Source organism: Dermacentor variabilis, chromosome 2 (genome assembly GCF_050947875.1).
Source record: "Dermacentor variabilis isolate Ectoservices chromosome 2, ASM5094787v1, whole genome shotgun sequence".
Classification (NCBI taxonomy): domain Eukaryota; kingdom Metazoa; phylum Arthropoda; class Arachnida; order Ixodida; family Ixodidae; genus Dermacentor; species Dermacentor variabilis.
In genome coordinates, this window is record NC_134569.1 from 148,687,538 (window position 1) to 148,713,892 (window position 26,355).

Genomic DNA, 26,355 nt, shown 5'->3' on the forward strand with positions numbered 1-26,355 from the left:
ATTACTTGCCTCCACTAAGCCGAGCTCTCAACAAGTGGAGACCCGGGACATACACGTTTTTTTTTTTCGAACACTAGCCATGGACGACGGTGCTCTTACTCCTGCTGACAGAGATGGCGCCACAATTACGTCTCCTGTCATCGCCGCAGAGCTTCAGCTTCCAAGCCTTTGGCCCAAGAATCCTTGAGTTTGGTTTATGCAAGTAGAGGCCCGTTTTCAACTCCAGCACATCACAGACAGCAAGGTACCTGCACGTCGTCGTCGCATTACTCTCCGACAGCGCCTATGCCACAGACGACTTGGTAGCGGGTATGCCTTCGGCCATAGCATACGACGACCTGAAACGCACGGTCCTGCAGCGCCTCGAGCCATCGTAACCGAGTAGGCTCCAACAGCTCCTCTCCGAGAAACTCGGCGACCAACGACCGGTGACCAACTCTTACACCGGTCGCGTCAGTGTTTGTGGGCGGCCACTCCCCAAAGAGCCAGTTTACAATTTTGCGTGAGATTTTCTTGCCGCACCTCCCACTGCCCACGCGTGTGGTGATGGCGGGTTCCGACGAGACTAGTATCGGCACTCGAACGCATATGCGACTGCTCGCCAGCGTCACTGCTACCTATAACCGCTGCGAGAGTCTCAGAGCCAGGAGACCGACTCTCGCGCCTGGGGGAAACAATCGACCGCCTTACCAGTGGACTGGAGAAGCTTACGAGGAGTGGTAACATTGGCGACCAACTTCGGCGCAACCATTCGCCTTCACAGCCTCGCAGCGCAGCTGGAGATTCGCCGCGGCAGTTGTGTTGGTACCGCCGTCGCTTTCGCGAACAAGCAAGTCGCTGCACTCAGCCCTGTTCGCGGACCGGAAACGCACCGGCCAGTCGCTAACGACGGCATGCGACCTCGGCCCTCGCACAAGCCGCCCATATATTCTTCGTAGTTGACCGCATCTCCGGCACCCGCTTCCTCGTCGCAGACTTTCGCAGTTGAAGCCCTGGATTTTGTCGGCCATCACATTTCCCCCCAACGCATCAAGTCACCGGAACCTCGGGTGCGGGTAATCGAGACTTCCCCTCTCTAACCTCCTTCCGAAAGTTGCTCGAGCTTCTGGGGCTCATAAATTTTCACAGGCGCTTCAAACCATCCTGTGTGCAAGTTCTTCAGCCACTTACCTACCTGCTGCGTCGCGACCTTAAAGAAGCGCCTACGATCCAGTGGTCCACGGAGCACGAACACTCCTTCCAGGAAGCCAAAACGCGGTTGACGGCTACAGTGTTGGTGATCCATCCGTTGCCCGACGCGCCAACTCGCCTTATACTAGACGCGTCGACCATGGCAGTGCGTGCAGCACTGCAGCAGCACGATGGCACAGACTTGAGGCTGCTGGGCTTCTTCTCAAAGAGCTTTAAACCTACAGAAGCTCGCTACAGTACCTTCGGGAGGAAGACGATCGCCATCTGTTGCGCTGTCAAGCATTTCAGTTTTTTATCGAAGACTGTAGCTTTTGTATTCTGACCGACCACAAGGCGTTAACCTTCGTTTTCAAGAACAACAGTTCCTCGTACTCAGAACGTAAGCTTCGGTAACTTTCTTTTATCTCCCAATTTTCTACGCACATCCGCCGTATCTCTGGGACCAAAAATCAGGCAGCTGACGCACTGTCACGAAACGACGCTGTGCCGGCTGGCCCTGTGTATTTCCAAGTTGTAGCCTTCCGCCCAGCCAAACGACCCTGAGTGGCGTCCATTAAGGGGAAACAGGATTGTCGCACCAGCATGCGAAGGTGCCGCTTTACGCAACAACATTGGCCACGTGCAACACAGATTGCTGGCAGCTCCTGGTCCGTTCGTGCCCCATTACCTTCAGCGGCCGATATTCGATTCACTGCACGGGCTAAGCTTTCCCGGCATCAGAGCGACACAGATGTTTATCACAGACCGCTTCGCCTGGTCAGGGATCAACGAAGTTGTTCGAAGCTGGGCAAAGAGCTGCCGAGTCTGTCAAGCCGTTAAAGTGACCTGGCACACGCGTTCAGCGGTGCAGCCGTTTCGACTACCAGAGAGCCGTTTCGATCTCATGGGGCCTCTTTCACCCTGCCAAGGTTTCAAGTACCGCCTAACGTGTGTCGACCGGTACTCAAGTTGGGTTTAGACGACCCCTCTACAAGACATCACGGCCTAAACAGTGGCGGAAGCATTTGTTGCTACGTGGATGTCGCGGTATAGTTGCCCTTTGCGCATAACTACTGACCGAGGTCGGCAGTTCCAAAGCTTGCTATTTTCCGCCCCGGCGAGACTGCCCGCACGCATCTTCTTAACACTATGTCTCACCACCCACACAGCAACGGCATCGTCGAGCGTCTCCACCGACAGCTGAAGGCCTCATTGACCACCACTCTCCATAGACAGCACAGGGTGGAAAGGCTACCTCTAGTACTACTAGGGCTGTGAACAACAATCAAGGATAACCTCGGAGTCAGCGCAGTAGAGATGCTCTATGGGTCAGCAATCCGCGTTCCAGGCGAGTTTTTCGGCACCCAGCAAGGCACTTCGCCAGCGGCCGCGCAGCACTTAGGCACCATCCGTGGCTCGACCAGCTTCGACCTACAGCCCTACGTATCGCCCGCGATCAGCCTGTGTTCTGAAAATGCACACAACCACGCACTTCTTCCCGCGACTCGACTCTATCAAGCCACCATTGACTCCTTCCTATGAAGGCCCCTTTCGTGTAGTTTCGCATTCAGAGAAAACGTTGAAGATTGTCGTTCGCGGTAAAAAAGAGAGAGTAGTGCGACCACGTGAAACCAGCCCATCTTGAGCATTAGAGAGTTTAGTTTAGGGGAATGCAAGGCGTTGGGGCCCCTAGCTCTTGCGGGCGCTTGTGTGCGCAAGCAGAAACACGTTATATGTCAGTGGCCCCAAACGCAAGCCGCACTGAGGTCGCATACGCTCGCAGCACCATCAGTGTCTGATCGTTGCTGCTGTTTCGTTATTCTTTAAAATATGAAATCAAGCCATATCAAGAAAGTACATTAAACTATTTTTGTAAAAAGCAGTTACTATATATAAAAACGATATCTGTCGACACTAGGCAAAAGCTTTATAAGATTACCTACGCGCCTACAGTACGACTGAGGCCGAGCCGAAGCAATCCAAACATACGTTTGGTAAACTGCAGTTAGGCGTCTCACGCAGCATAATCCGTTGTGGTCTGTGTTTTGTTTATTTAGAACCTCCTGCAAATTTTGCCAAGCCGCCGTTGCGGCGGCAGCGTGCCGGCGTGCTCTGCGACCAGCTTCTTTGCCACGTCGGCCGTGAAATGCACACGTGCACGCGTCCTCACCGGCGCAGCCATGTTCTCCATCTGTGTGGCGGGATGGGCGGCTCGTTTCGGCTGGTCTCGCTTCTCGTAAATTCTCATACACCGCGAGAGTCACGTGGGTAACATGACCGCTTAAGGGTAGCCATGGGAGCAGCGATGTTTTCGGCCACCCCAACAACCCAAGGACGCAAGTGGACCTAGTGGTCCGCGCATGCGCAGTACCGTCGCCCCTAGTTCTTCCGTACGCAAGCCGCTTGTGTCCCTTAAACTAGAACTCTCTATTAAATTTTCATTTTTTCCTGACCGCGGCGCAGTCAAAGGAGTGCACGAAGCAAACCACGTTTGTAATTTGCGATTGAGCATATTTCCTTCTTAATTAGCTGAATGAAACTTGGAAGTACTAGAGTTTTCTAGCGGACAAACATGGGGTTGTCCTCCGTATCCCTCCCGTAGAAGCCCAGCTGGGAATTCCACAACATTTACAACTTCACTATGAACTACGTAATTATAAAAAGTACGCGAAACTCGGCGTAATGTTTCAGTCCTTTTAACGGCTCATTGTCACATAATTTGTTTCAGGATAGTTTCGATAAAAGAAGAGTTACAGCCGTTTTATGTAACCATACTGTCTTCGTATACGGCCATGTACTGAGAGCAGACGGGAATTCTGTAACGTTTACAATTTCACCGTGAACTAATTATGACAAGTAAATGGAACTCGGCGTACTGATAGACTGGTCCTAGCGGCTAACTTCAGTTAACTTTTTGCGAGATACCTACATTAGAATGAGAGCAACCGAGCATTCGCGAAGAAACTGGAGACGAAAATATTTCGTGCCGACGCAACGAGTAGGCGGACGAACATCGACCACCGCCGGAGGGTAGCTATATACACAGCTTCGGTGCAAAACTCCCTGGGGTCCTTAGGTATCGCCTATGAGACGCGAAGGCGAAAGCCAGCTGTGGATGAAGACGACGAACGCTGAAGCGCTGAAGCAGAGGCACGAGCGCGTTTCTGTGACCACGTGATACTTTTACAGCAAAGCTGTACATGGCTTGTTTCTGACCAACGAAGAGTTCTTATCAAAAGTGCCCACGTCCACAGGGTGGGCAGAAAAAAGTCGCGTCGACAGAGAAAATGGTGGGCCGGTCCCGAAGACTGTGCAATACAGGGCCAACCTGCGGCGGAGGTACTCCATCCACCAACTAATGTGGATGAAGGATGATTAGGGTGGATTAGGTTTCATTGCGGTCGATTAGGGCGAATTAAGGCGTACTAAATAGGATTAGGGTTGATTAATGTTTATTAGGGCGCGTAAAGGTGCATTAAGGTAGACTAAGGTAGATTAAAGTATTAATGTGTATTAACGAGGGTTAGGGTTGATTAAGGTGGATGAAGGAGGATTAAGGTAAATTAGGGCGTCTTTGTGTTGATGCTTTAATTGCATTTATATAGTCATACATATATATATATATAATTTCGTCATTTTAAAAGAACACAGCAGCTTCGCTGGTCGTCCTTCACAGAGTGAAAGGGCACTAAGTTTTTTGTGCGGTCCTGACTGCACGGTCATGGTTCTACGTCTCCTGGCCAAAAGGTCGTTCAAGGACACCTCCCAACGAAACATATAAGGCTTTCGCCTTAATAACGTCAACGGCATCGTGAGTGCCTTGCGCCAACGCTCTGTGTCAGACGTCAGCCAGACGATACATGTTATGCGGCAATTCAACAGCAATCGTCCACTGACTTGGAACACTACTACACGGTTGTCCGATTCAAAAATAATAAGAAAAATAATAAGAACAAATGCTAATTTGCCAAAAGTGAGAACCTCGTCGTCAGAAAGAAAATGCGTCGACAATGCGCAACCCGCGTGAGATTTGGCTCGTATTACGCTCGAATCATGTAAACGTGCGCAGCCAGCAAAAGGAAAGAACACAACAGAAGAAACTGCTCAAGCGACTGAGATACTCCAGATAACATGCTCCATGATTGAGATGTCTCAAGGTCTCAGTAGACCAGTAACTTTGCTAATGCAGCGTTATAGATGGGCAGATCTCATCGACATCGTCCTGTACTCACGCGTTTTCTGCTGTTATTTCTGAGGCTTTGATGGCTTTGACCCTGGCTTCTATCACGGCCTTGATGCGTGCCTGCACGAACAAAAATGAACTTGCATTCTAAGCATTCCTGGGCACCAGGTTCCATAGCATATACCACAGGGCACATATTCAGAAGCTCGGGCAGCGCCACTCGATATGGGCTATGACTCTTAACGCTGGCGTCCTGAAACGGTGCGGGGTGTCTTTGCTTGCTCCTCGCATCGCAGGCTCTCTGCAGTTGCTATGACCAGTACGTAGGGGCAGCGCCACTTTGATTTGGTTAAGTGTTATACAGCAACTAAGCACAGTTTGACAATAAAAAAATCATTAAAAACCTTGTTAATATCTTTTAAGTACAGATGTTTGTATAGTGCGGACTAGATCTATGCATGGGGACGATGGAGGCGAGGAAGTGGTTCCATTGTTTATTAATCTTGCGAGCATATCTTACAGATTTCGTCTTATTGTACAGAAGAGGACCCAACAACTTTTCAAATATTTAAGCTAGTCCGCGTGGCACAGGTTCAGCAGACTTTCCTCCCATGCATTCCACCATATCGAAGCCGAGAGCCCACCACCTTTTATTTCAAGACCACCGCTTCTACCTTTCCCTCCTTTTATTTCCAAGCGGCACAGGAGCGGTTCTGCGCTGTTTGCGTTTCACTGAAATACACTAGAGCTATTTGCGCCGCCGGCTATTCGTGCAGTGCGCACTACATCCACATGCTATGCGCGTGACGTTGAGTACTCTCCTGGGAGCCCGTCACACGCTTTCGCGGTGTGCATTGGTGTACTGCTCAACTTGCTTTGTTCTGACAAACCCGACGACGGTGATTGACAGGTTCAGAATTGACTACTGCGGCTACTACTTATTGACTACCATGCAGACTTTTACTGGTTGAGAATAAAATATTTGCTTCTGTAGTGGATACTAGTTCGTCCCTGCAGCCTTTGTATACAGCGGGTATGGACAACAAAAAAACAAAAACAAAAAAAAACATTTTTTTTGTGGGTAACACCGTGTGTATGCGTTTGTGTTTGCAATGCGCAACCCCGGCGAGAGGCCGTCGAATAAAAATTTGGGCTTCCGACACGCGCAAGAACGCACCTCGTACTTGGTCTCGTCAGTTTGCGTGTCGAGCATGGAGTAGAACACCCTCTCGACTTCGACAAACTTCTTGACGTGCTCGTCCCACAAGTCTATGTCGCCGGACTTCAGGGCAGCCCACATCCACACGAAGCCGCTGAAGTCTTCGCTCCGCTGGCTGCGTGGTGCACAACAATTGGCACGGTGGTGGTGAATACACTGCGTTCTGGCTTAGTTGGTGGGATCAGGTCCTCACGCTGTGCAACACAAACAAGAACCATTTTGTCTCAACGAGAACGCGCTACGGAAGCTCGCCAAACGAACTGCTTGTAACTGTATTCAACCACCTCTGTAGCGCCATACGGTTCACTCTCGAGATCTCTTGAATTTGAAGAAGCGAAGCCATTTCACATTTTATTGCGATAGCAGTTGTACGGGCAATCCAGGCGTATTACTGCCGTCGCCGTCGCCGTGAGGTTCCGTATAAAGACCAAGGGCGGAAAAATTGCCGCCGCGCGCTCTCTGCTGCATGTGCGGGTGAAAGCCTGCGAGGGTGAGCCGGCGCCGATAAATCTACTATACTTCGCGTAGCTGTCCACTAATGCTGACACAATCGTTGCTCCGACTTTTGGGTGAAGCTTGCAACGTCCCCCCCCCTTTTTTTTTGCTTTAGGATTGTTACACCTATTTACGTGTAGCAGCAAACAGTATACACACCTTTTCACGTGTGCTCGCGTGTGTTCTTATACAACGTAAAAAAAAACGCATAAAAAAATAAAACAGAATATTTCTATTCCTACTACAAAAAATTCTTGAGAACGATAAATACAGGGATTCTTTAAGCTAAAAAAATCTGTGATCAAAATTAGTTTTGTTTCTTTGCGAGTTTCAATTACCCATTTGTGTGCAGCCTCACTGCCCACGTAAGTGGAGGCAGACAGACCGTGTTTCCTTGGGTGAATTGTGTTCCCCTTTGAAAAAGATACGGCTGCTCACAGAGCAAGTTATGCTAGTCTAAACATGGCTAGATAAATTACTAGAGATTTTCAACTTATGCGTCGCGTAATGAGGATGTCGTATGTTATGTGTAGTGTAATTATCCGTACTACAGTACGTTCAGTTGCAGGCGCATCGCAGCACTTGAATCTGTACCCCCTGAAAGCTACAATGAGAAAAAGTAATATTTTTTTCTAAATTGAGTCAGCTATGTAAATCAATTTTTCCTGTTATATGACGGGAAAAGCAGGTAACAAGAAATATCAGTGATACCACGAAAGAACTAAGAAACAAAAGACGGAGGGAAAGAGAAAAAAATTGTAATAATATTACCACATTCTTACTGATCCTTATTTTCTTTTTTTTTTGTTGCATTAAGATATTTTAGAACCTAAGGAGGCGTGCTGGCGAACACTCGCAAGTACTGAAATTCTTGAAATATAAGGAAGTGTCCTCAATTGTACTATCCTCATCAGAAAACATGGATGGATGGATGTTATGAGCGTCCCCTTTGGAACGGGGCGGTGGGTTGCGCCACCAATCTCTTGTTATTCGATTGCCTAATGCCATACCTATGTTAAAAAAAAATAAAGAAACGAAAACCGACTATAAAATCTCATAACCAAAGCTTCTGAACCCGTATTGTGCTCTCTGTTTTCGTATGCCTCAGTTGTTTGTCGTTTTCCTACTTCCACCAATCTTGCAATCGCCTCTTACTAATCTGTATTGCGAACATGTTTACTGTTCCCCTGCTCTCGCTGAACCCAAGGGCTTGAAGGAGGCAACTGATTCCTTTCTACCGCTGGGCAGATATATTCACATTCTAATACAACATGCGTTATCGTTTCCCTAGCTTTGCCACAGCAAGCACATGCTTCTTCCTTATATCTTGTTTTATAAGTGCGTGTTTTAAGGCTTCCTGATCTCGCTTCGATAAGTAAGTAGTGTTACCCTTTGGGAAAGATACTGTTGCTCACACTTCTTTCATCTTTCATCGGACTTATCCTGGACAATGCATGCAGCAACTGTCTGATCCAAAGCTTCTTAGTTGGTCTCTACCTGCGCAGGAACTTGCGTAATGCGCTTTCTAATGTACGAAAACTAGCATATCTTATGTTCACCCAAAACTGGAATACGCTTCATTCACATAGTCACCATATCAAGATTATCTAATTCGTATGTTGGAAGCCGTTCAGAAGAGGGCAGCCATATTCATATCTGGCAACTACGACTATCATTCGAGCATTACCCGAATAAAACAAGACCTTGAGTTCAGTCATTAGAAGATCGCCGCGTCATCGCTTTTAAGTTTGTTTCACAGGCACATTTATAGTAATAACTTTCACTGTTTGCCGCTCCATGCTCCTGTGCACACATCTCGTCGAATTCACAACACACTTAGATTCATGCGCATTCATGGTCAAACGCAGGCATTTAACTCATCACCACTACCAGGAGCTATTGCACATTGGAACAGTCTCCTGTATAACATTGCATCCATCTCCAATCGTGAAACATTCCGTGAGAACCTGACTTCGTTGCGTATTAATATTGTATAACGATGTTGCACTTGCTATTTTTGTCATGTAATTGGTGTTGCCGCCCTTACTCAATGGCCTTTGATGGGCCTGCAAACCAATGTAAAGAAGTAAATAAATACACAAATAAATAAATAGGTAAATAAATATAAGTCCTTCCGTAGGGGTCCTTCTTCATTACTACCTGCACTGGCCTCCTGAGCGCCCGTGGGGCCCCTAAAAGGCAACAGCGCAACAGGCAAGTCGCCAGGTACTTCTCATCCAAGCCTGTAATTGAAGTGGATCACGTCTCGTTCAAAATCTCCACACCTTGTCTCTTCCCTCTTTACTTCGACAACCTCGAAACCTTTCTCTCGGCTGATTGTCCATATAGCCTCATTAGCAGCCAGGCTCTTTATACGTTACTGTCACGTAGAGGCACCTTTGGCACCGTGCACACCACGACCTGCACCTGTGGGGCGGCTCGCGCAGGTCCTGTCCCTTTCCTGTTTAGGACGTCAGTTAGCTTACCTGCTACTATGACAAGGTTGCGCACGTGGGCATTTTCCACCAGCTTTGCTTTTGCTCGCTCCATGACGGAACCGAGTGTCCGCCCTGAAATTGTCCCTACCGCCACTCTTCTATCGCGTTCACCCTCTCCACAACTGCTTCTGAGCACCTAGCCGAGTTTGAGTCACCAGCGATAATCGCCCTTTCACGCTCTCCTACTGCCGAGGCCTCTCCTGGCTTCCATTTGTTATTCTTTTTCGTGTGATTCGGATTTGACAAAGGGTATTGGCCACTGCGTACCTGTATTTTCTTCATGGCAACCGCAAGGTAGGTGCAGTTCTTTCCAGCTACGCCCTCCTCACGTTGCACGCATTCCAAGTGCTTTTGCTGGCACTTCCTGCCCTGCCACGTCGGGAGACTGCGTTCCATGGTCCCGACCAATCTCGTTCACGATGGCGGCCCTGTTCAGCTTTTCCTCGGCCACTTGAAGTCTTTTTTTCCATCGCCTTCCGTGCATCACGCTCCATATTTAGCTCATTTTTGAGCTCTCCGACGGGTGTTTCACAAGCTCCATACTGGAAATCCTCAATATTCTTTAGCCTAGCATCGACATCGCAGTGTGTGCCGATTGACTCGATTTCTTCTCCCTTCTCATCCTTCCCCTCGTCTACCTTGAGGGACCCACCGCACAGTGCGCGCTTTGCCGTACTTCCTGCCATGCATTTTACTCAGCTTTTTCTGATGCAAACACCGAAGCTTCCAGAGCACGTGCCTTATAGCAAAAGCCCATAAGCCGATGCGCACTGTATCTAAATCCTTAAAATACCGCAAAGTAATTATGACCCATGTTTTAGAAGCCGTAAATGACGCACAGACTTAAGGTATGACACGTGTTCGCACGTGCACAACCACGCGGCCACGCTGCCACTTTTCTACCAAAGCAATATTCCCGACGCCAATGCACACACAGTAAAACCGCAAATAGCTATTAGTCTTGCCACTTCCAAGCTACTATTTAAAGGCTATAAAGATTTAGCGTCCCACACGGTTGCACGTGCTGAAGCAGGTGCAGCGAAAGGACGCTCCGACTATCCTGCAAAACCAAATATATACCAAACTCACCCGCGCATAGGAAAAGAAGAGAAAAAAGAAAGCTAGGTAATTATTATTTAAAGGCTAAAAAATCAACAAATCTAAAAGAGAAGCAGCTCCAAGCATGCACAAAAAACTTGTTTTCGTCGCCGCCACGGAGCCCTGGAAAAACACATCCTTACGCCACAAACGTCCCCACTGAAAACCACTCTGAACCATTCTGGCGCCATCTCTCTGCGATCCACACAACGAACCAATTTCCAGCATTAAAGTTTTTTTTTTTCGTGATGGAATCAAAGATAAACGTTTAATTCATCGCATTAGAAAAGCTCTCCTCATTTCATTAATGCGCATCATTAAATCATTTTGGACTCAAGCCGACCTCTCCACCTTTCTGCCATTAAATATTATCTCTCTCTCTCTCTTTTGGAGTCGTGTTTACCTTAAAAAAAAAAAAAAACACTCACAATGTCAGCGTGATCTGTTGGGTATGCCCCTCAAAGCAATCTACTTCCCTAAATTTTCTACAAAGCCTATATTCAAAGCATTTCTGAATTGACTTGTGAAAGTGATGGCGTTGATTCTGTAACACTGTACGGAGAACGAATGATTACTATTCTTTATCGCAGGATGTATTGCCAGATACATTGAAAAGGCGGGCAATATTTTTAGGATAAATCGCGTTTTGTTATCGATGTTCAATTATTGACTTTAGGGCACACGTCTTAAGTGCGGAATCAGCGCTGCGAAAATTGAAATTCTGAGCTTTTACGTGTCAAGACCACTATATGATTATGAGGCATGTCATAATGGGGACTCCAAATTTTGACCGCCGGGGGTTTTTAACGTGCACCCAATGCACGGTGGACGGGCGCATTTCGCCCCCATCGAAATGCGATTGTCGTGGCCTGCATTTGAACCCGCGCCATCAGGCTCAGCGCAGCAACACCAATGCCACTACAGTGCCCCGACGGGTAATAACTAGGTCTCAAACATCTAGGGGTGCTGTGCTTAGCACCAATTTCGAGAAGTGCCTCTACGGAATCTGTGTCGAAACGTGCTGGTATTGCAGTTAACACTTAGGCCTCTGGAAAAAAATGAAGCGGCGGCAAGGGCTGACTCAAAGATCAATGAATTTCCCTACAGGATTTCGAAACGTATGCCTTGAAACAGTCCTTAGTTACAAAACCTATGCTTCATTACTGCTTCATTACTACTCGCATTCAATTCCGCTATTATGACACTTGCTTAAAGTGAGTAATTTGCAGGTTTACTAGCGAAACATTGCTAATGTCTTAACATCACACGGTGATTTATCGTGCGAATTATGTTCGCCTGTTCAAAAAATGCAGATAATGCAACAGAGAGCTGAGATCCCGCGTAAGATTTGTAAAGGTTGGTTTCCACTAAATGAATCATTGGATTATTTCAAAGTATCTAAATTTAGTTTCGGGCAGTTACTGAAATGGGTGTACTGATCTCGCATAGAAATGTTTAGTTTTTAAGGTCGCTTTGAATGATGCAGCTTTTTAATGCTGTTGACATTGACCGTGACAAAATGTTAAAACCAAAGTTAAATGAAAGAAAACTGTGCTGATTAGGGACGCAAAATTTAAATAATAAGCTAACTAACATCAATGGCATTGCCTGGATTTGTTGTGCAATGGCATTCAAGAACCATGCTTAGGACCACTACACTGCCTCCTAAAAATATGAAAGTACATCTGATGAAAGTTTATTTTTTGGCATTTCACCCGCTATGTGCGCCTGCTTAAACTATACGTGAAACTAGACTTTGAGAATAGATCATAGCATTGATCTAGCTAGGTCTTAGCTGGGCTTGTTTGCGGCGCTTTAGGAAGTCGCATATTTTTTACGGCACGTTTTTTTATTTATTTGTGAATACTTTCAGTCCCCATAACGGACCGTAACAGTAAGAGAATCTTCGTAGGATAATGAATGCTTACCGTCAATGTGCCAAAGTTAAAGAAAAATGAAACAAGATAAATAAAATGCACACAATATAAGACTAGGACAATCCACATAAGTAGAAAGTAAATAGTTTGCACTAATGAAGAAAAAGAACAGCCAGAAAACTATACATACTAATGATTTCAGAAAGATAAAAAATATATGTACAGAGTATGAACAGTTAGTTCAATATAATAAATTATACTGGAAACTCGAGTGGCAAGCCTTGTCTAAATAGGGTGAAGTATTATTCATTCAATACAACCTTGAATACAATATCAGTGGGAATATGAAACAAGAATTTGACAAGAGAAACGTCTAGTGAAAGAAAGTGTTTACCATTGTGGTATATACAACTCACGCTCAAGAAACGCTACGAAACCGTCGAATGCCGTACTAAGAGTGGTATTTTCGCTCAAATTATTCCAATCGCGGATTATCTTTGGGAAAATTGAGAAATAAAAGCAGTTCGTGTGGAATGGTAATTAAAGTTAGCGAATGCTTATAACGTGTCGGTATAATTCTGGATATATTTTAGTATATTGAAGTGTAAATGTTTAATTGATTAGATAAAAGTTGGTGCAGAACTTTAAGGCGTGCTAGCTCGCCGCTATTGTGCAGGGTAAAAATTCCCGCCTGGTGTAGTAATGCTGTGCGGGAATCTGTTGATCTGTGTTTATTGCATATGGGCACCACTGCTTTTCTCTGCACATCATTAAAGTTTGTGTATGTGTGTGTCTCTTTCTCTGCAGATCGTCTACTTTCTTCATGAGTCGCTCAAAGTACGGAAACCAAATTGCGCTAACGCATTGCAGAGTAGACCTGACGAACCCGCCGTGGTTGCTCAGTGGCTATGGTGTTGGGCTGCTGAGGACGAGGTCGCGGGATTGAATCCCGGCCACGGCGGCCGCATTTAGATGGGGGCGAAATGCGAAAACACCCGTGTGCTTAGATTTAGGTGCACGTTAAAGAACCCCAGGTGGTCAAAATTTCCGGAGTCCTCCACTACGGCGTGCCTCATAATCAGAAAGTGGTTCTGGCACGTAAAACACCAAATATTATTATTATTAGACCTGACGAATGTTATGTGCGGTGTCAGTCTTTTATGTCGTCTGTTAATAAAGAAGAGCTATTTTAGTGCGGCTGGTGTAATGTTAGTAACACGAAGATCCCACGTAAAATCACGTGTTATTGTAAAGCCAAGTTACTAATGAATACTTTTGTATTCTTGTGCGACAGAACGAGGTTTGACGGGACAAAAACAACGGGCAAAACCGGTGTGTGTCTGTGTTTTCGATTGACCTTGCCTCCCCATCGGCATCATTTTCAAGTCGCATAGTTGTAGAGTGTATCAACATTTTTGCCCGTCCTTACACTCAGCGGTACTGTAGAAAAAGTTGAAGACACTGACAAACGCATGGAAAGTGTCCAGAAATATTGGTTGGAATGAAAAATGCCATGAGTTACAGCGATATAATCGAGCACGCTGTTTGCTGCTAAGCAGGAGTTATAACTTTATATTGGCGTAGAAAGTCGCGAGACATGACGCGTCACGACCCCTTGCCCCATAAATTTCGTGCTGCATCGGCATGAATTTCCACTATATACGCGGCCGCAGCTTTTACTGTCGGCTGTATCTAAGTCGATCGATGTTGAGTTCATCATACGTCTTCTTTATAGTTGCAGTCTCTACATTTTGCAGGCATTTGGGCTTTATTTTATGTGCATTATGGTCCAATCAAAGCTATTGCTCGCAAGTGTCGCTACCTTCGCGGGAACGAGTGAAACAGCGGAGCCGTGGCGGCCCTCATTTGCATGACGACGCACATCACGTTGACGACGCATTCAAGTTCACATTATTTTCGCTCCCGCCCGCTGATGTTTTCAAGAGACGAGCTGCGCAAGAACGGCAACGCATTGAACTGCGCGTGATGTGCAAAAAAGTATAGTCCACCGTAGTAAAGACGTCATTTTGACGTTATAAATCTTGGCTTACCTTGGATAAAGAAGGACGAAGAAAAAAAGGGACAGTTTCACTAAAACGGGAAACCAGGAAAGCACCCAGCTATTATTGATAAATAACGTGCATTTCTAACAGGCAGGTATTTGTCTGCTTCCCGACCGTTTCGGCGTACAATCGCTATCGCGTTTACCCCTCGCCGTTTCAAGCACATGGATTCATCAACGTGACCGCTATTTCCGATGGAAAAAAGTCCGATTAAACATGTTTTACGGCGGTATCCTTGTAATCACCGCAGTATTTGACATTCTGACCGGTCGGCTTTCTGCTGCGTTCAAAAGAAAATGAGCACCATAAGTATGATTTGTCGGTACCTTCAAGGCACGAACAAACGGGAGAAACGAGGCGATTTTACACTGATACTGCGTGGGACGCGGTAGTAAATCTTTAGATTACCATATACACTATAGCCATTACGCATATGCCGGCACATAACAGTTACACACATAATAGTTACATACTTGTTACACATATGCAACAGGTATGCTTGGCGAGATCTTGTGACGCGATGTTTAACCAAAGTGCGCAATTTAAACCTTTTTGTTCGCGTGAGCCAGCTAGCGGTCGTGTGATACTCATGAGCGCTGGTGGCGTTGTGTGGCACATCAGGGAAACAAAATCTAGGTAGCCAGGATATTCAGAGGCTGCCTCTTCGTATCAAAGTGGTGACAGGTATCAGTTGGTATAGTTGTCAGAGCTGCACTAATTCTGCAGCCTGGTACCAAAGTTTCTCGCGTTAAATTTTTACGTCGCGATGTTAGGCGATCCTATAGGGCATGTGGGATCTCTGTTGATTGCCTCGTCTGCTTGGGGACTAGAGATATACACATGGATAAAAAATAAAGAAAGAGATTAGGACGGTGCTTGACGCGATACAGCCGCATGCGAAAAAAATCGGCCCAACCCCTGACCCCGTCTCGATGTTAACGTGTCGCACCGTCTTCCTCGGCAATCTCAGCGCGCACGCTTCCTAAAAGACCACAGCCGCCGATAGCAGTGTGCTGCTGCCACACTCGTTATGAGGCGAAGATAAGTGCACGAGTTGCAAGAAGCGACTGAACTCGTCCGAGCCTAGCGGAAGAAAAGGTGCCCAGGCTCGTTATCGAAGCACCCGAAGGAAACATATCGGGGGCGCCCTGCGAGCGCATGGCCACTTGTTAGGCCGATATTTTTGGGGAAACCGAAAAAGAGAAGAGGCGGCGATGGCGCTTTCACGGAGAGTTGGCTGTCAAATACTAGCAGCGTGGGCTAACGTTCCCGTCCTAGCTTTTTTCATTTCTCCGAGGATTTACACTTTAGTAAAACGCGTTCAATGGTTTAAGCTGGGTTGCACGCATGTGAGAGAAAAAACGTCTGTATCGTCATTTTCGATAATAGCATCTCGCCCTCTGGCACGCATTTCTAATTCTCAAGGAGTACAACGCTTATCCTGGAGTTGCCCAGGAAATATTTTGAGAGAACGGTGTGAAGTGGAGAGCGCTGTTACAGTTAAACGGAATGGCGTAACTCCAATAGCAACTCAGTATATCGCTTACATTGTTGGGACCTGCTTTCCCGCCTCGCCCAGAAGGTACCAAGCGTTGATGGCATCTGGTGGTGTCTGAAAATGCAGCAGTGACCATTAGCTCGAACCGATACATTTATGTTTGGTAAGAGATTACGTCGTGTAAGCATTTCTTCTTCTCGCAAACCTGACGTTTCCACTTATTTATCCCGAAATGATATGCTCAGCGCGGCTTATTTCTCACTCTCAGATGAAAATGCCCCTGAGCCACGCCTTTTCCAGGTGGCCTAAGGCTACTGAAACAAGTTTCAGTGCCCTACGGCTACTGAAACAGGTTTCACTTGCATAATACAGACGTGCCACAGTAACGCAGCTCATTGCGACGTGGTTTACTCGTTTCACAATTACTGAGTGTCACTCTGAAAGCATCTCCTTTTCGATTTGATGTTCGTTCTAGTGAACGAACAGTTGTATACGTGTTCCTTATTTAGAACAGTCGTAGGCGCCATTCCGTCATGATTACCGTATCAGCGCTTACGAAAATTAATGTTTCGCAAGCTCGGCTGAAGTTCAACAGAAAAACATCCAACAAGATGAACTGCCTCAGTATACCAGTATTGTTAATTATGCGCTTTTGTAGTACTTTTTGCGCACGCTACATGTTTTCCAAATTGCCTTAAGCTACTGTAAAAAAGCTATACACTTGCATAATTGCATAAGTGACACGTGTGATCCCCCACGTGTCACTTATGCAAGCGTAGCTTTTGGCGGCCGTGGTGGCACGGTATTCCCTCGCACGTAATGAATACATAGCGAGGCCGTAACTTTGCGCCAAAGTAAGCTTTAGTGGCGAAGCGCCGATCGCTTGGGCACAAAACGGTGCCAATAAAAGGAAACCACGCTGGCCCAACTGTTCGGTATGCCAACACGCCGTGCCACGCGCCAGTGTAACACCAATACGTAACCGAATGAAAACTGCGTTTCAGCTGTTTCATTGCCATTATTTCCTTTTTGCCCCCATATATGAGGCGCACCGTCAAGCATCAGTGATGTGGCCCTAATGCGTGAAGTAAGGTTGTTCTCACCGTCTCCATGTCTTTGCCAATGAGTGCCCACCACTCCGAGTTGAGATGGATTCCGTAGCACGCCATCACCGAGGGGTTCACGTACAGGGGCTTTGTGTCCTCGGCAGTCACCTCGAAATCAGCTGCATGGACGATTTGGGAAACGTCTCACGCCGAAGTTGTCGGGAACTGCTTCTTTTTCCCTCCTTAGAGTTCGATGACGTACACCGATTCTCACTGGCGGAGGAAACGAGCTCTTGTGGCGCTCTCTCCCTTTGCTGGCGCTCTATAGTGACCGGCTCAAGCTACTCCAATTCCTCACCGCAGCTAAACGTAGCAGCAAATAAGCTATTGGCCCCGACGCCTGCCTGGGCCAATAACCTATCTACTGCAAGACCAAGCGACTGTTCATTTGCGAGAGGGCAAACGCATGTGCTCCCATGCGCGAGCTTAACACTTCTTTGTTCCCCTTAACAGTGAGCTGCGCAATACTCCACTGAGATTACGTACAGGAATCACTTCAGTGCACATTCGATACAGGCTAATTAGGACGGTAATACAGCCCATTACGCCTACGGTGTTAAGCTACACAGAGCGTCAGTAAAGGATGCTACCGGAACTTTTTTTCAAATGATTTCTCCACAGAACTTAAGCGTCTGTGGTGTCCCGTCTTGTCGCCTTTGTGTCTGCAGTGTTTTACTTGCGCGAAAATGGAAGGCTTCGCCAAGTATCAATCAACTAGCTAAAGCGCAACTTCTTTCAATACGAGGTTAAATAAGCAAGATTTCCTTATACAAGTGTATATAGCCGTGCCTTAACGTACTTTTTGCTGTTTAATCAGTATCATTAAGTGGAATGAACTTTTTATTGTGATATTAAATGTATGGACACTCCAACGAAATTTTCGCACTCATCGTCGCCGTGAGGCCCCGTATAAATTGAGGTACATTTATGCTATATGCCATGTCTGGCTTAAATGACATGCGGTGTATGCCGGTTATATTGCTACACGACTATATTACTAAAGTTACTTACACCAGGTATTACATCCTTTACAAAATTATTCTTCGGTAATTTGAGAATGGCAGCCCACGGAAACAAAATACCGACAGCGCATGCGTTTTACTTTAATTCAAGCTGCCATTACTCAAGCGAGTCTTAAACTTCCTGTAGTATGTTAACATGCTGCTATCGCATTCATTGCTCCGCCCTTATGGCGAAACTGACATTTGTTTTTGGATAAACTTTTTCACGCCGACCTACGTTCGGGCCTCAGTCACTCATAAGGATAGTGGTAGGCATTATAGCGAGATAATCACCGCGGCGGTATGATATAACAGTAGTACTAATTTTGAATACGCACTCTGCGATATTCACTTTGATGATGGCTAAGACAGCGCGCACAAAATGGTACAAGAGCCACCCGCCGAAACAGTCACGTGCGAAAGGCCAAGCTACAACAGAGATGTCAAGGGGCTTCCTTAGTAACATCTCTTTCCGCGTTCTGATGCCTACAATTATTTTCGATATAGTGCAATGTGACGAGTTCAGTGATCACAGTAACGAATTTCACGCGAGAGGTATGCGGGCGTGGGCATATGACGCTGGCGTAACAGGAGGGTGTCCGAGAGCTGACAGCCCCTGAAATTTAGTCTGCAAATACTTAAGAGCACTCCTTCCAAGGTTTCTTAAGAAATACAGCGAATTGGTTATCGATAAATAAATAAATAAACAAACAAATATATATATATATATATATATATATATATATATATATATATATATATATATATATATATATATATATATATATATGCGCTCTCTCTTCCGGTGATGTTAAGTCTATTCTGATTTAAACCGGTTGTAGATAGATTGTTTTTGCTTTGATGTATTCTTTCATTTATTATTATTTTGTTCCACTTTATTTAGACATTATGCATAGTTCTTTTCACCACTCGAATGGTGGTCTTTTCAGAGTTACTTGGGATTTTAGTTTCAATTTGTGTGCACAGTGTACAAAGATTCACGAGTGTGTTCCTTCGTTATTTGGTGATTGCATGTTACTATTTATTTCTGTTAAGCATAATACTTAAAAACACTGAAAATACCACATTTAGTATTGCTTTTTTCTGATAACGCGACACCTTAGTTATAAGATTTGTTATCTAACAGTGTGACTCGGTGAATATTGTTATAAACTCCACATTATCGGCAGTTGGCGTTCCTTCAAGCCGGTCTTGCTGCTTTCTTCCCTAAGCTCATCAAATATTTTTTATGAAAAGAATAAAGAGAGAAAGGAAAATGTTTTTGGCGGGAGGAAGGGGGGGGGGGGTTACAACGCTGAGGCATTCTTATCTAGAGACATGGAGACATGTACGCGAAACGTTGACATGCACATATAAGGCTGGGATAGTATTGGAAACATATAGGGAGGCTCACCTTTAAACGGAGCACATTTGCGACGCATCATTGCGTTCATTCTGCACCGGGCGAATAACTACACTGCCATATCGCGGCTGAAACGCGCACCATGGTGTGCGCGCTATGATCGCCAACCGTGAGATACGATGGGTCTAGGCTCAGCTACGTAACTGACTTGACTGGCTTAATACTTTTCCAAAATTTGAGGGACCTCGTCCCAGCAGAGGCATGTGCGTACCATGGGTCGTGTTCAGCCAGGCAACGGCGACAGGAGCGGGTGCGCGAGCAGCTACGGAGCTCGTCGTGGCGTCCTTGGCGAAGGGCGTGGTATCGTTCGTCCTGCCGAAATCAACCGTAATTTTTAGCTATATAGTGCAGCAGCCGGCCAGGAGTTTGTGCGTATCCCCTCCATGCATGCCGTCTGTTACTGCCTACCCATATTAGCGAACCTGCGCAGGAATTCACATTTACACACACTCAACAAATGTGTTACTCTCTTAAAGGTGTTCGCCACTCACACGGGTAGCGTCCCCTACATTTAGGGCTTTAAAAATTATTTATAGCGAACGACAACGAGCTTTAAAGGGTAATGAAGAGCAAAATCATTTCTTCTGAATCTGCGAATCACTCTTGCACAGTACCGAAAACTCCATTTCTACCGAGAGAAGCCGCTTGGTAGGTAGAAAAAAAAAATGAAAAAACGAGAAACACAATAGATGGGTGGCGACGCCACCTTGAAATTCCCGCACCAGCTCGCCGCTGTGACGTCATAGAGTGTGACAGCGTCTGCTAGGTTCCAGTTAATCTCTTAGCGGTAAAGATTGACTACATTGTGCCCTACAGGAGCCAAAGACTATGACAAGCTTCGCGAACTTTTACTGAGTCAACGCGTCCCAAAACACAAAATACTTCAAAATACGTGACGTCACACTAACGTGCCGCCTTTGGTGTTTCGGCGCGAAACTAAAAAAAAAATGAAGCTGTGAGTTTCGCTTTGTCTTTTAACAAATGACATATTATTGTCTAATTAACGACAACGTAGTTCTCATAGAATGCTATATCAGTAGAAATTGATTTATCGTTTTTCTTTAGTGTCCCCTTATCTAGACGCGAGATCAGAAAAGACGTAATTGAAAACAGTCTTATAATTCTGACAACCTTGGACGCACAGAAATACCTGAGAAGAGATTTTGACAACGATCGCTTTGAAAGTGTATTTAATTCTCTTTTCGGTCGTCTATTGCAGTTATTTTAACTATATACTTGCCCGAGAAAATCGCCAATCGGCAAGCAAGGCGTTTCGTTGGGCCCTAGAAAGAATTCTGTCTTTCACCTTCAACGTGAGGGTGTTTGCCTTGGAACAACCAAACACCCTTTAAGCGCCCCATAAAGGTGCGAGAATGTTTAGTGTGCACGAAGACAAAAACGTGGACAGAACTCGCACAGTTCAGCACTTTATTAGGCTACTGCGTAGCCCTGCCTCGACGTAGAGATTCCTACAAAAAAAAAAATCCTAGATTTAACTCTGGCTTTGCGATGTCTCAAATGCCATGGGAATGATGGTTTGTATGTACATGGAGTTGTCTAATTTGCATGCTCGTGCATTCGTCATATCCTTTAGCGGCGTTATTCGTTACGCTTTAGATTTTTAAATATTCAAGCAGTGATTACCAAATACAACAAGACCCTGCTGTGCACATGCGTAATCGTCGCGAATTGCTGTATTTTCTAACGCAATACCTTGTCCAAGAAGGAACAAGAAACATAGTCGCAAATCCTTGTGAAGCCACAAAAACCAAGTGGCACATCTATGCAGTTGTTCCAACACCGGCTACACCGCCACACAGGCGCGTCTCTTTTAGACGCAAGAGATACCTTCAAGTAACTTTTGTGGAGAACTGCGTGCCTCTACGGCCGAGGTCTGCGCGATGAGTTTCAGGAAAGTGCACTCGCGCCTGCCTGCTCCTCGAACAACAACAAAAAAATGTAACCTTCTGTCTTAGAGGTCCATGTCATGTTTTGTAGTGAGTGCAACGCGCGAGACGCGTCGCTTTGCGTTTTCGCACCAAAGAATCAAGCGCTGCGCCTTGCCTGCGCTCATGTACAATTTCTCGAGTACTTTAGAATGAAATTATTTATAAAATTACTATGAGCTGCAAAGTGCCTGCGAGCTTCTGTATTGGCGCACTATAGTGTGGTTAGCCACTTTCTTTCCCGATGGATAAACTTGGGTTCTTTCCGAGGGTATGACGGGAAACCTTTCAGAGCCTGTGTTCGTAAGCGGCGCAAGAGAACATATTGGGTGGTGTGCCACTGTACAGCCAGCCAAGCACTACGCTGCTGTTAAATTTCGAGCAATGTTTCGCGCAGACGTTTCCAAAACAAACGCCGCCTGTAGAGTATGCTCGCGACCAAGCACAACCCGATGTAGCCGCTCTGTTCTACTGCACAAATTATTACCTTGGTACTCGTTAGGCCGTTAGGACCTCTGATATTCATGTTATTTTCCATCCATCAAGGCCTTGTGGCTTTCGAAATAGTGGCACAGCCATGAAATTTTCCAATTTTGTTACAGCCCCATTCATGTGTTGTCATTCCAGACTGCTCACAACGATCACGCTTTTGTATACTCGAGTAAGTTTGCCAATGACCAGACACTTCGCTGTGACCTCGAGGCTTTTGTACGGCAGTAGGCTTGCGAATCATCAGACACTTTGCTGTGCCATTGAAGCAAGGAACGTTCCCACAACGTAAACTATCACCGCCACAGTTGACAAGCAAGCAAGAGAGGCACGGCGGTGCGAGGAGACGAGTTCCACACGCAGGATCGCAGACGTTTGTCAGTTCAGCGCGAAATAAAAAAATTCACACCCGGATTTGTAGGAAGAAAACTACCTTTTGCATTTGCCGTTCATTTTGACTGGCTATCAAGGCGTTGAGGTTTTGCTCTACATATTCCTACATGAAAGTTTGATGGTTTGTGCATGAGGGTTGATCATGGGAGTCTTTTCTGAACACTCCGCTGCTTACAGCGCAAGCGGCCTAAGAGAATGTATATTTCCTACAGACGCAAATCACTTGTCACCTGCATTTATTGTCCGCACTTCTTTGTATGATTCGACATTTGCCCGGGACATCGGTTTCTAGGGAAGACGCATCTTTTTCTTTCTTTAATTTATTAAATGTTCTGATTCGACGTACAGTATCGAGCATTGTTAGGGATCACGGCGTTGCATGATATCCCAGCAGCTTAAGTTTGTCAGAACCATGGTGAACCATTCGCACCTGTTTTATTCTGTCCATGTTTGTTGTGCAGGCGCTTGTTACATCTCAGTACCACAAAGACGTTAACTGGACATTTGTCAGAAGGTCAACACAGGCCCACCCATCAGCACCTATCCAGACGTCAACGCAGCGTGCACACCGACTCTTGACGGGTCCCAACCCAAAAAACCTGGCAGCCTGAGCTAAGGATGAAGGGGTGGGGTGGGGGGTGGGGCGGTCGTCTAATGCTATCAAACAACGACGGCGACCTGGGATTCGCAGTTAGACGTTTACCACGAGGCAAAACCACCACCTATCCATCAGCGTCGATCCAGAGGTCCACGCAACATGGTGGTCCACGAAAGGCCACCAACCCCACACTAAGGGGGATACCATTCAATGTTACCAAACAACGACGGCGACCTTGCATTCGCCGGTTGCTTTCTTGCCGCATATTCCAAGCCATCGGGTTTCGGAGGCGGGGTTACTGCGTAGTGCTGCAAGCATGGGTGTGGTATTGCAACGGATTCGACGATTGTGATTTGCTGCTGGACAGTTTTCAGATTCCCTAGTTGACTTGCCTATGGAAGACGATGGTATGAAGAGCGGATACTTTTCGAGCAGTGGAAAGAGCGTCCTGATGTGAACTCCGACGTTTAACTTGCTCCCGCATGGAGTGGGCATCCTTACTGGAGCCGTGTAACTAAGCCAATAAACCCCTTTTCCTCCATTTTCTAGAACCTGACGTAGCAGTTGATGGGCTGGATGTACTCCTTGCCCTAACGCCTCATCAAGCTGCAACATGCTATGGTATTGCACAAAATCTTGCATACTTCCATTTGTATTATTAGGTATCCGCATTAAGAGTCGTATAGGGCGAATTTTTCGCATGAAGTAAAATAGTAGTAGTGAAAAAATTTGTTCGGAGTGGATGGTTTCAAGGCCTACGCGGGAATGGGGTGAACATATCGCGAGAGCTGAAAGGTAAGAGGTGCGTGATGTATGAGGTGCAGTTCAGCCGCGCCTCTACGCAACATTCGCCTTGCAGGATGACTTTGCATTGGGCGGCATGACGATGTCTGATTATTTGTAGCAGTTGGGAAGTGTCCATGGTAAATGAGGCGAGATCTGTCCTCCAGCTCATCATGTTGAGGGAATCCTAAAGTTACGCTGGCGTCAATCCTATGGGAGCTGACTGTGTAGTACATGCGGAGGCGTTGTGTAATTTAATCTGTGCGTTGATCGCAGCTTGCACGAGGACGGCCTGCAGAAGAAACATTACGCCCGTATTCAGAAATGCGCCGTAATTTATCATCATAACGCATCATCACCGCATTTGTGTCGCACTTGGGTGGTGTTGAAATTTGTCGTTTGGAACACATTATTTTTAGACAAACGCGTACATTTAAACTATTATTCGTTGGACATTACAAACCTGCGACATTTTGCACTGTTCCCTGTTGCGTTCCTATTGAAATCAAGATCAGATGGCAAGACAATGAACGGCGGCCTTGTAATTTGTGAAAGCAAATTTAGGCAAGGCGGCGCGTTGAACTTCCTCATGTGGTGCGAGTCAGCAGCAAAGTGAACGAGAGATGGCAGCACTGGCGCTTCCGTCGCGCAAGCGCGTCGGCCGCTTCTCTGCCAGCTGAGTAGGGCTGAGTCACTTGTATTTCACGAGATAGCGATAACGCGCCCTAGAATGTGCGCTCATTACCATTGGTCGGCCGCGTATGATGTCTCAAAGCAGAAAACATGCACGTTGGCGCCAATATACGATGACTACTTCCGCTTCTTGGCGATACCTATTCATGTCAATGAACCAGACGACGTCTTGAATGCAGCCGACGACGGACGAGAGACGCTTTTGACGGAATACTCGTAAGCTTTTTTTAAAGCTTACGAGTATTCCGTCAAAAGCGTCTCTCGCTTCCATCGTCGGCTGCATTCAAGACCTGCGACATTTTGCACTGTTCCCTGTTGCGTTCCTATTGCAATCAAGATCAGATTGATTAAATCATGGTTTTGGCGCGTAAACAAGCATAATATTTTTTTTTAATTATGGGTATTTACGCGCCAAAACCACGATCTGATTATGAGGCACGCTATAGCGGGGGACGCCGGAAATTTGGACCACCTGGGGTTCTTTAATGTGCACCTAAATCTAAGTACACGGGCGTTTTCGAATTTCGGCCCCATCGATATGCGGCCGCCGCGGCTGGGATTCCATCCCGCGACCTCTTGCTTAGCAGCGCGACACCATAGCCGCTAAACAACCACGGCGGGTGATCGCAAGCTTTGAGCTGGGTGCTTTTATTATTCCGAGAGCAATGATTATGAACACTTCAAGCGAATTTGCGTTGTCGGCGTCGCCGTGAGGTTTCGTATAAAGGCTAAGGGCAATAGCACCGACGCCGCACGCCCTACGCTGTATGTGCGAGCGAAGGCTTGCTAGGGGAGCCAAAGATCGCGGCTGAATCTCGCCCGCTCGAAAGAGACGAAATCGGGCAGAAAGCGCGCCGTCTCCCGCCGTGCTCGAGGCACCGAGGGGAAGGGAGAGAAGTTGGGGCGGCGTTCCACTACGGCTGCAGCTGAGCGGGTGGCGGCTGCTCGCGGTCTACCGCCAGCTATCTTGCGAGCGATCTGCGTAGGGGACAGAGTTTAGGTGCGTCGGCGGCTCGTAGCTTTGCGAGTGCTGTGTGTTCTCGGCGCTCATTTTTCGCTGAAGCGATCGACACCACGAATGTCACTTCGCTAGTTTCCACTGTAATCGAGTCAGATGTGTTCATGTTTGCTTGTGCCCGCGTGACACAATGCTTGTTTAATTAGTGCGCCTGTAGTTACACGTTTGTACGGCAAATAATAGAGGACGACGCAACGAGCTATGGCAAGAAGAATGATGGGTGTAACATTAAGGGATAAGAAAAGACCGGATTGGGTGAAGGAACAAACGCGAGTTAATGACATCTTAGTTGAAATCAAGGAAAAGAAATGGGCATGTGAAGGACATGTAATGAGAACGGAAGATAACCGATGGTCATTAAGGGTTACCGACTGGATTCCAAGGAAAGGGAAACGTAGTAGGGGGCTGCAGAAAGTTAGGTGGGCGGATGAGATTAAGACGTTTGCAGGGACGACATGGCCACAATAAGTACATGAACAGGGTAGTTGGAGAAGTATGGGAGAGAACTTTGCCCTGCAGTGGGCGTAACCAGGCTGATGATGATGATGATGATGCTGATGATGGCAAATAAATCTACTATCCTAACTTCGTATAGCTGTCCACTAGTTTGCTATTGCAACCGATGCTTTGCCTTTTGTGTGAAGCTGAAACTTTTTTTTTTACTGAGGAGGAAAACTGGGCCGCTATTTTGTAGCGATGCCTTATGCCTTATTCTATGCTATTCTTATCATCCATCACACACGGCCGCCCAATCCCGTTGATAATGTGGGCATACCGTCGCTCTGACCACTGGCCAAGCGCGAA

At 46.5% G+C, this 26,355-nt stretch overlaps 1 protein-coding gene across 6 annotated transcripts in view; it reads right to left on the reverse strand.

The window, feature by feature from the left end:
- The window catches only part of LOC142572837 (uncharacterized), a 246,432-nt gene that overhangs the window by 32,144 nt on the left and 187,933 nt on the right, over positions 1-26,355 (reverse strand). For 5 of the 6 annotated variants that reach the window (XM_075682226.1, XM_075682227.1, XM_075682230.1 and 2 more), the window contains 5 exons: positions 19,843-19,943; positions 17,205-17,326; positions 16,151-16,215; positions 6,531-6,687; positions 5,403-5,473 (listed from right to left, as the gene is read on the reverse strand). In XM_075682226.1, the coding sequence (XP_075538341.1) occupies positions 5,403-5,473; positions 6,531-6,687; positions 16,151-16,215; positions 17,205-17,326; positions 19,843-19,943 (516 nt within the window). The remainder of the gene's footprint in view (positions 1-5,402; positions 5,474-6,530; positions 6,688-16,150; positions 16,216-17,204; positions 17,327-19,842; positions 19,944-26,355) is intronic. The other variant, XM_075682229.1, reaches the window with a different exon arrangement.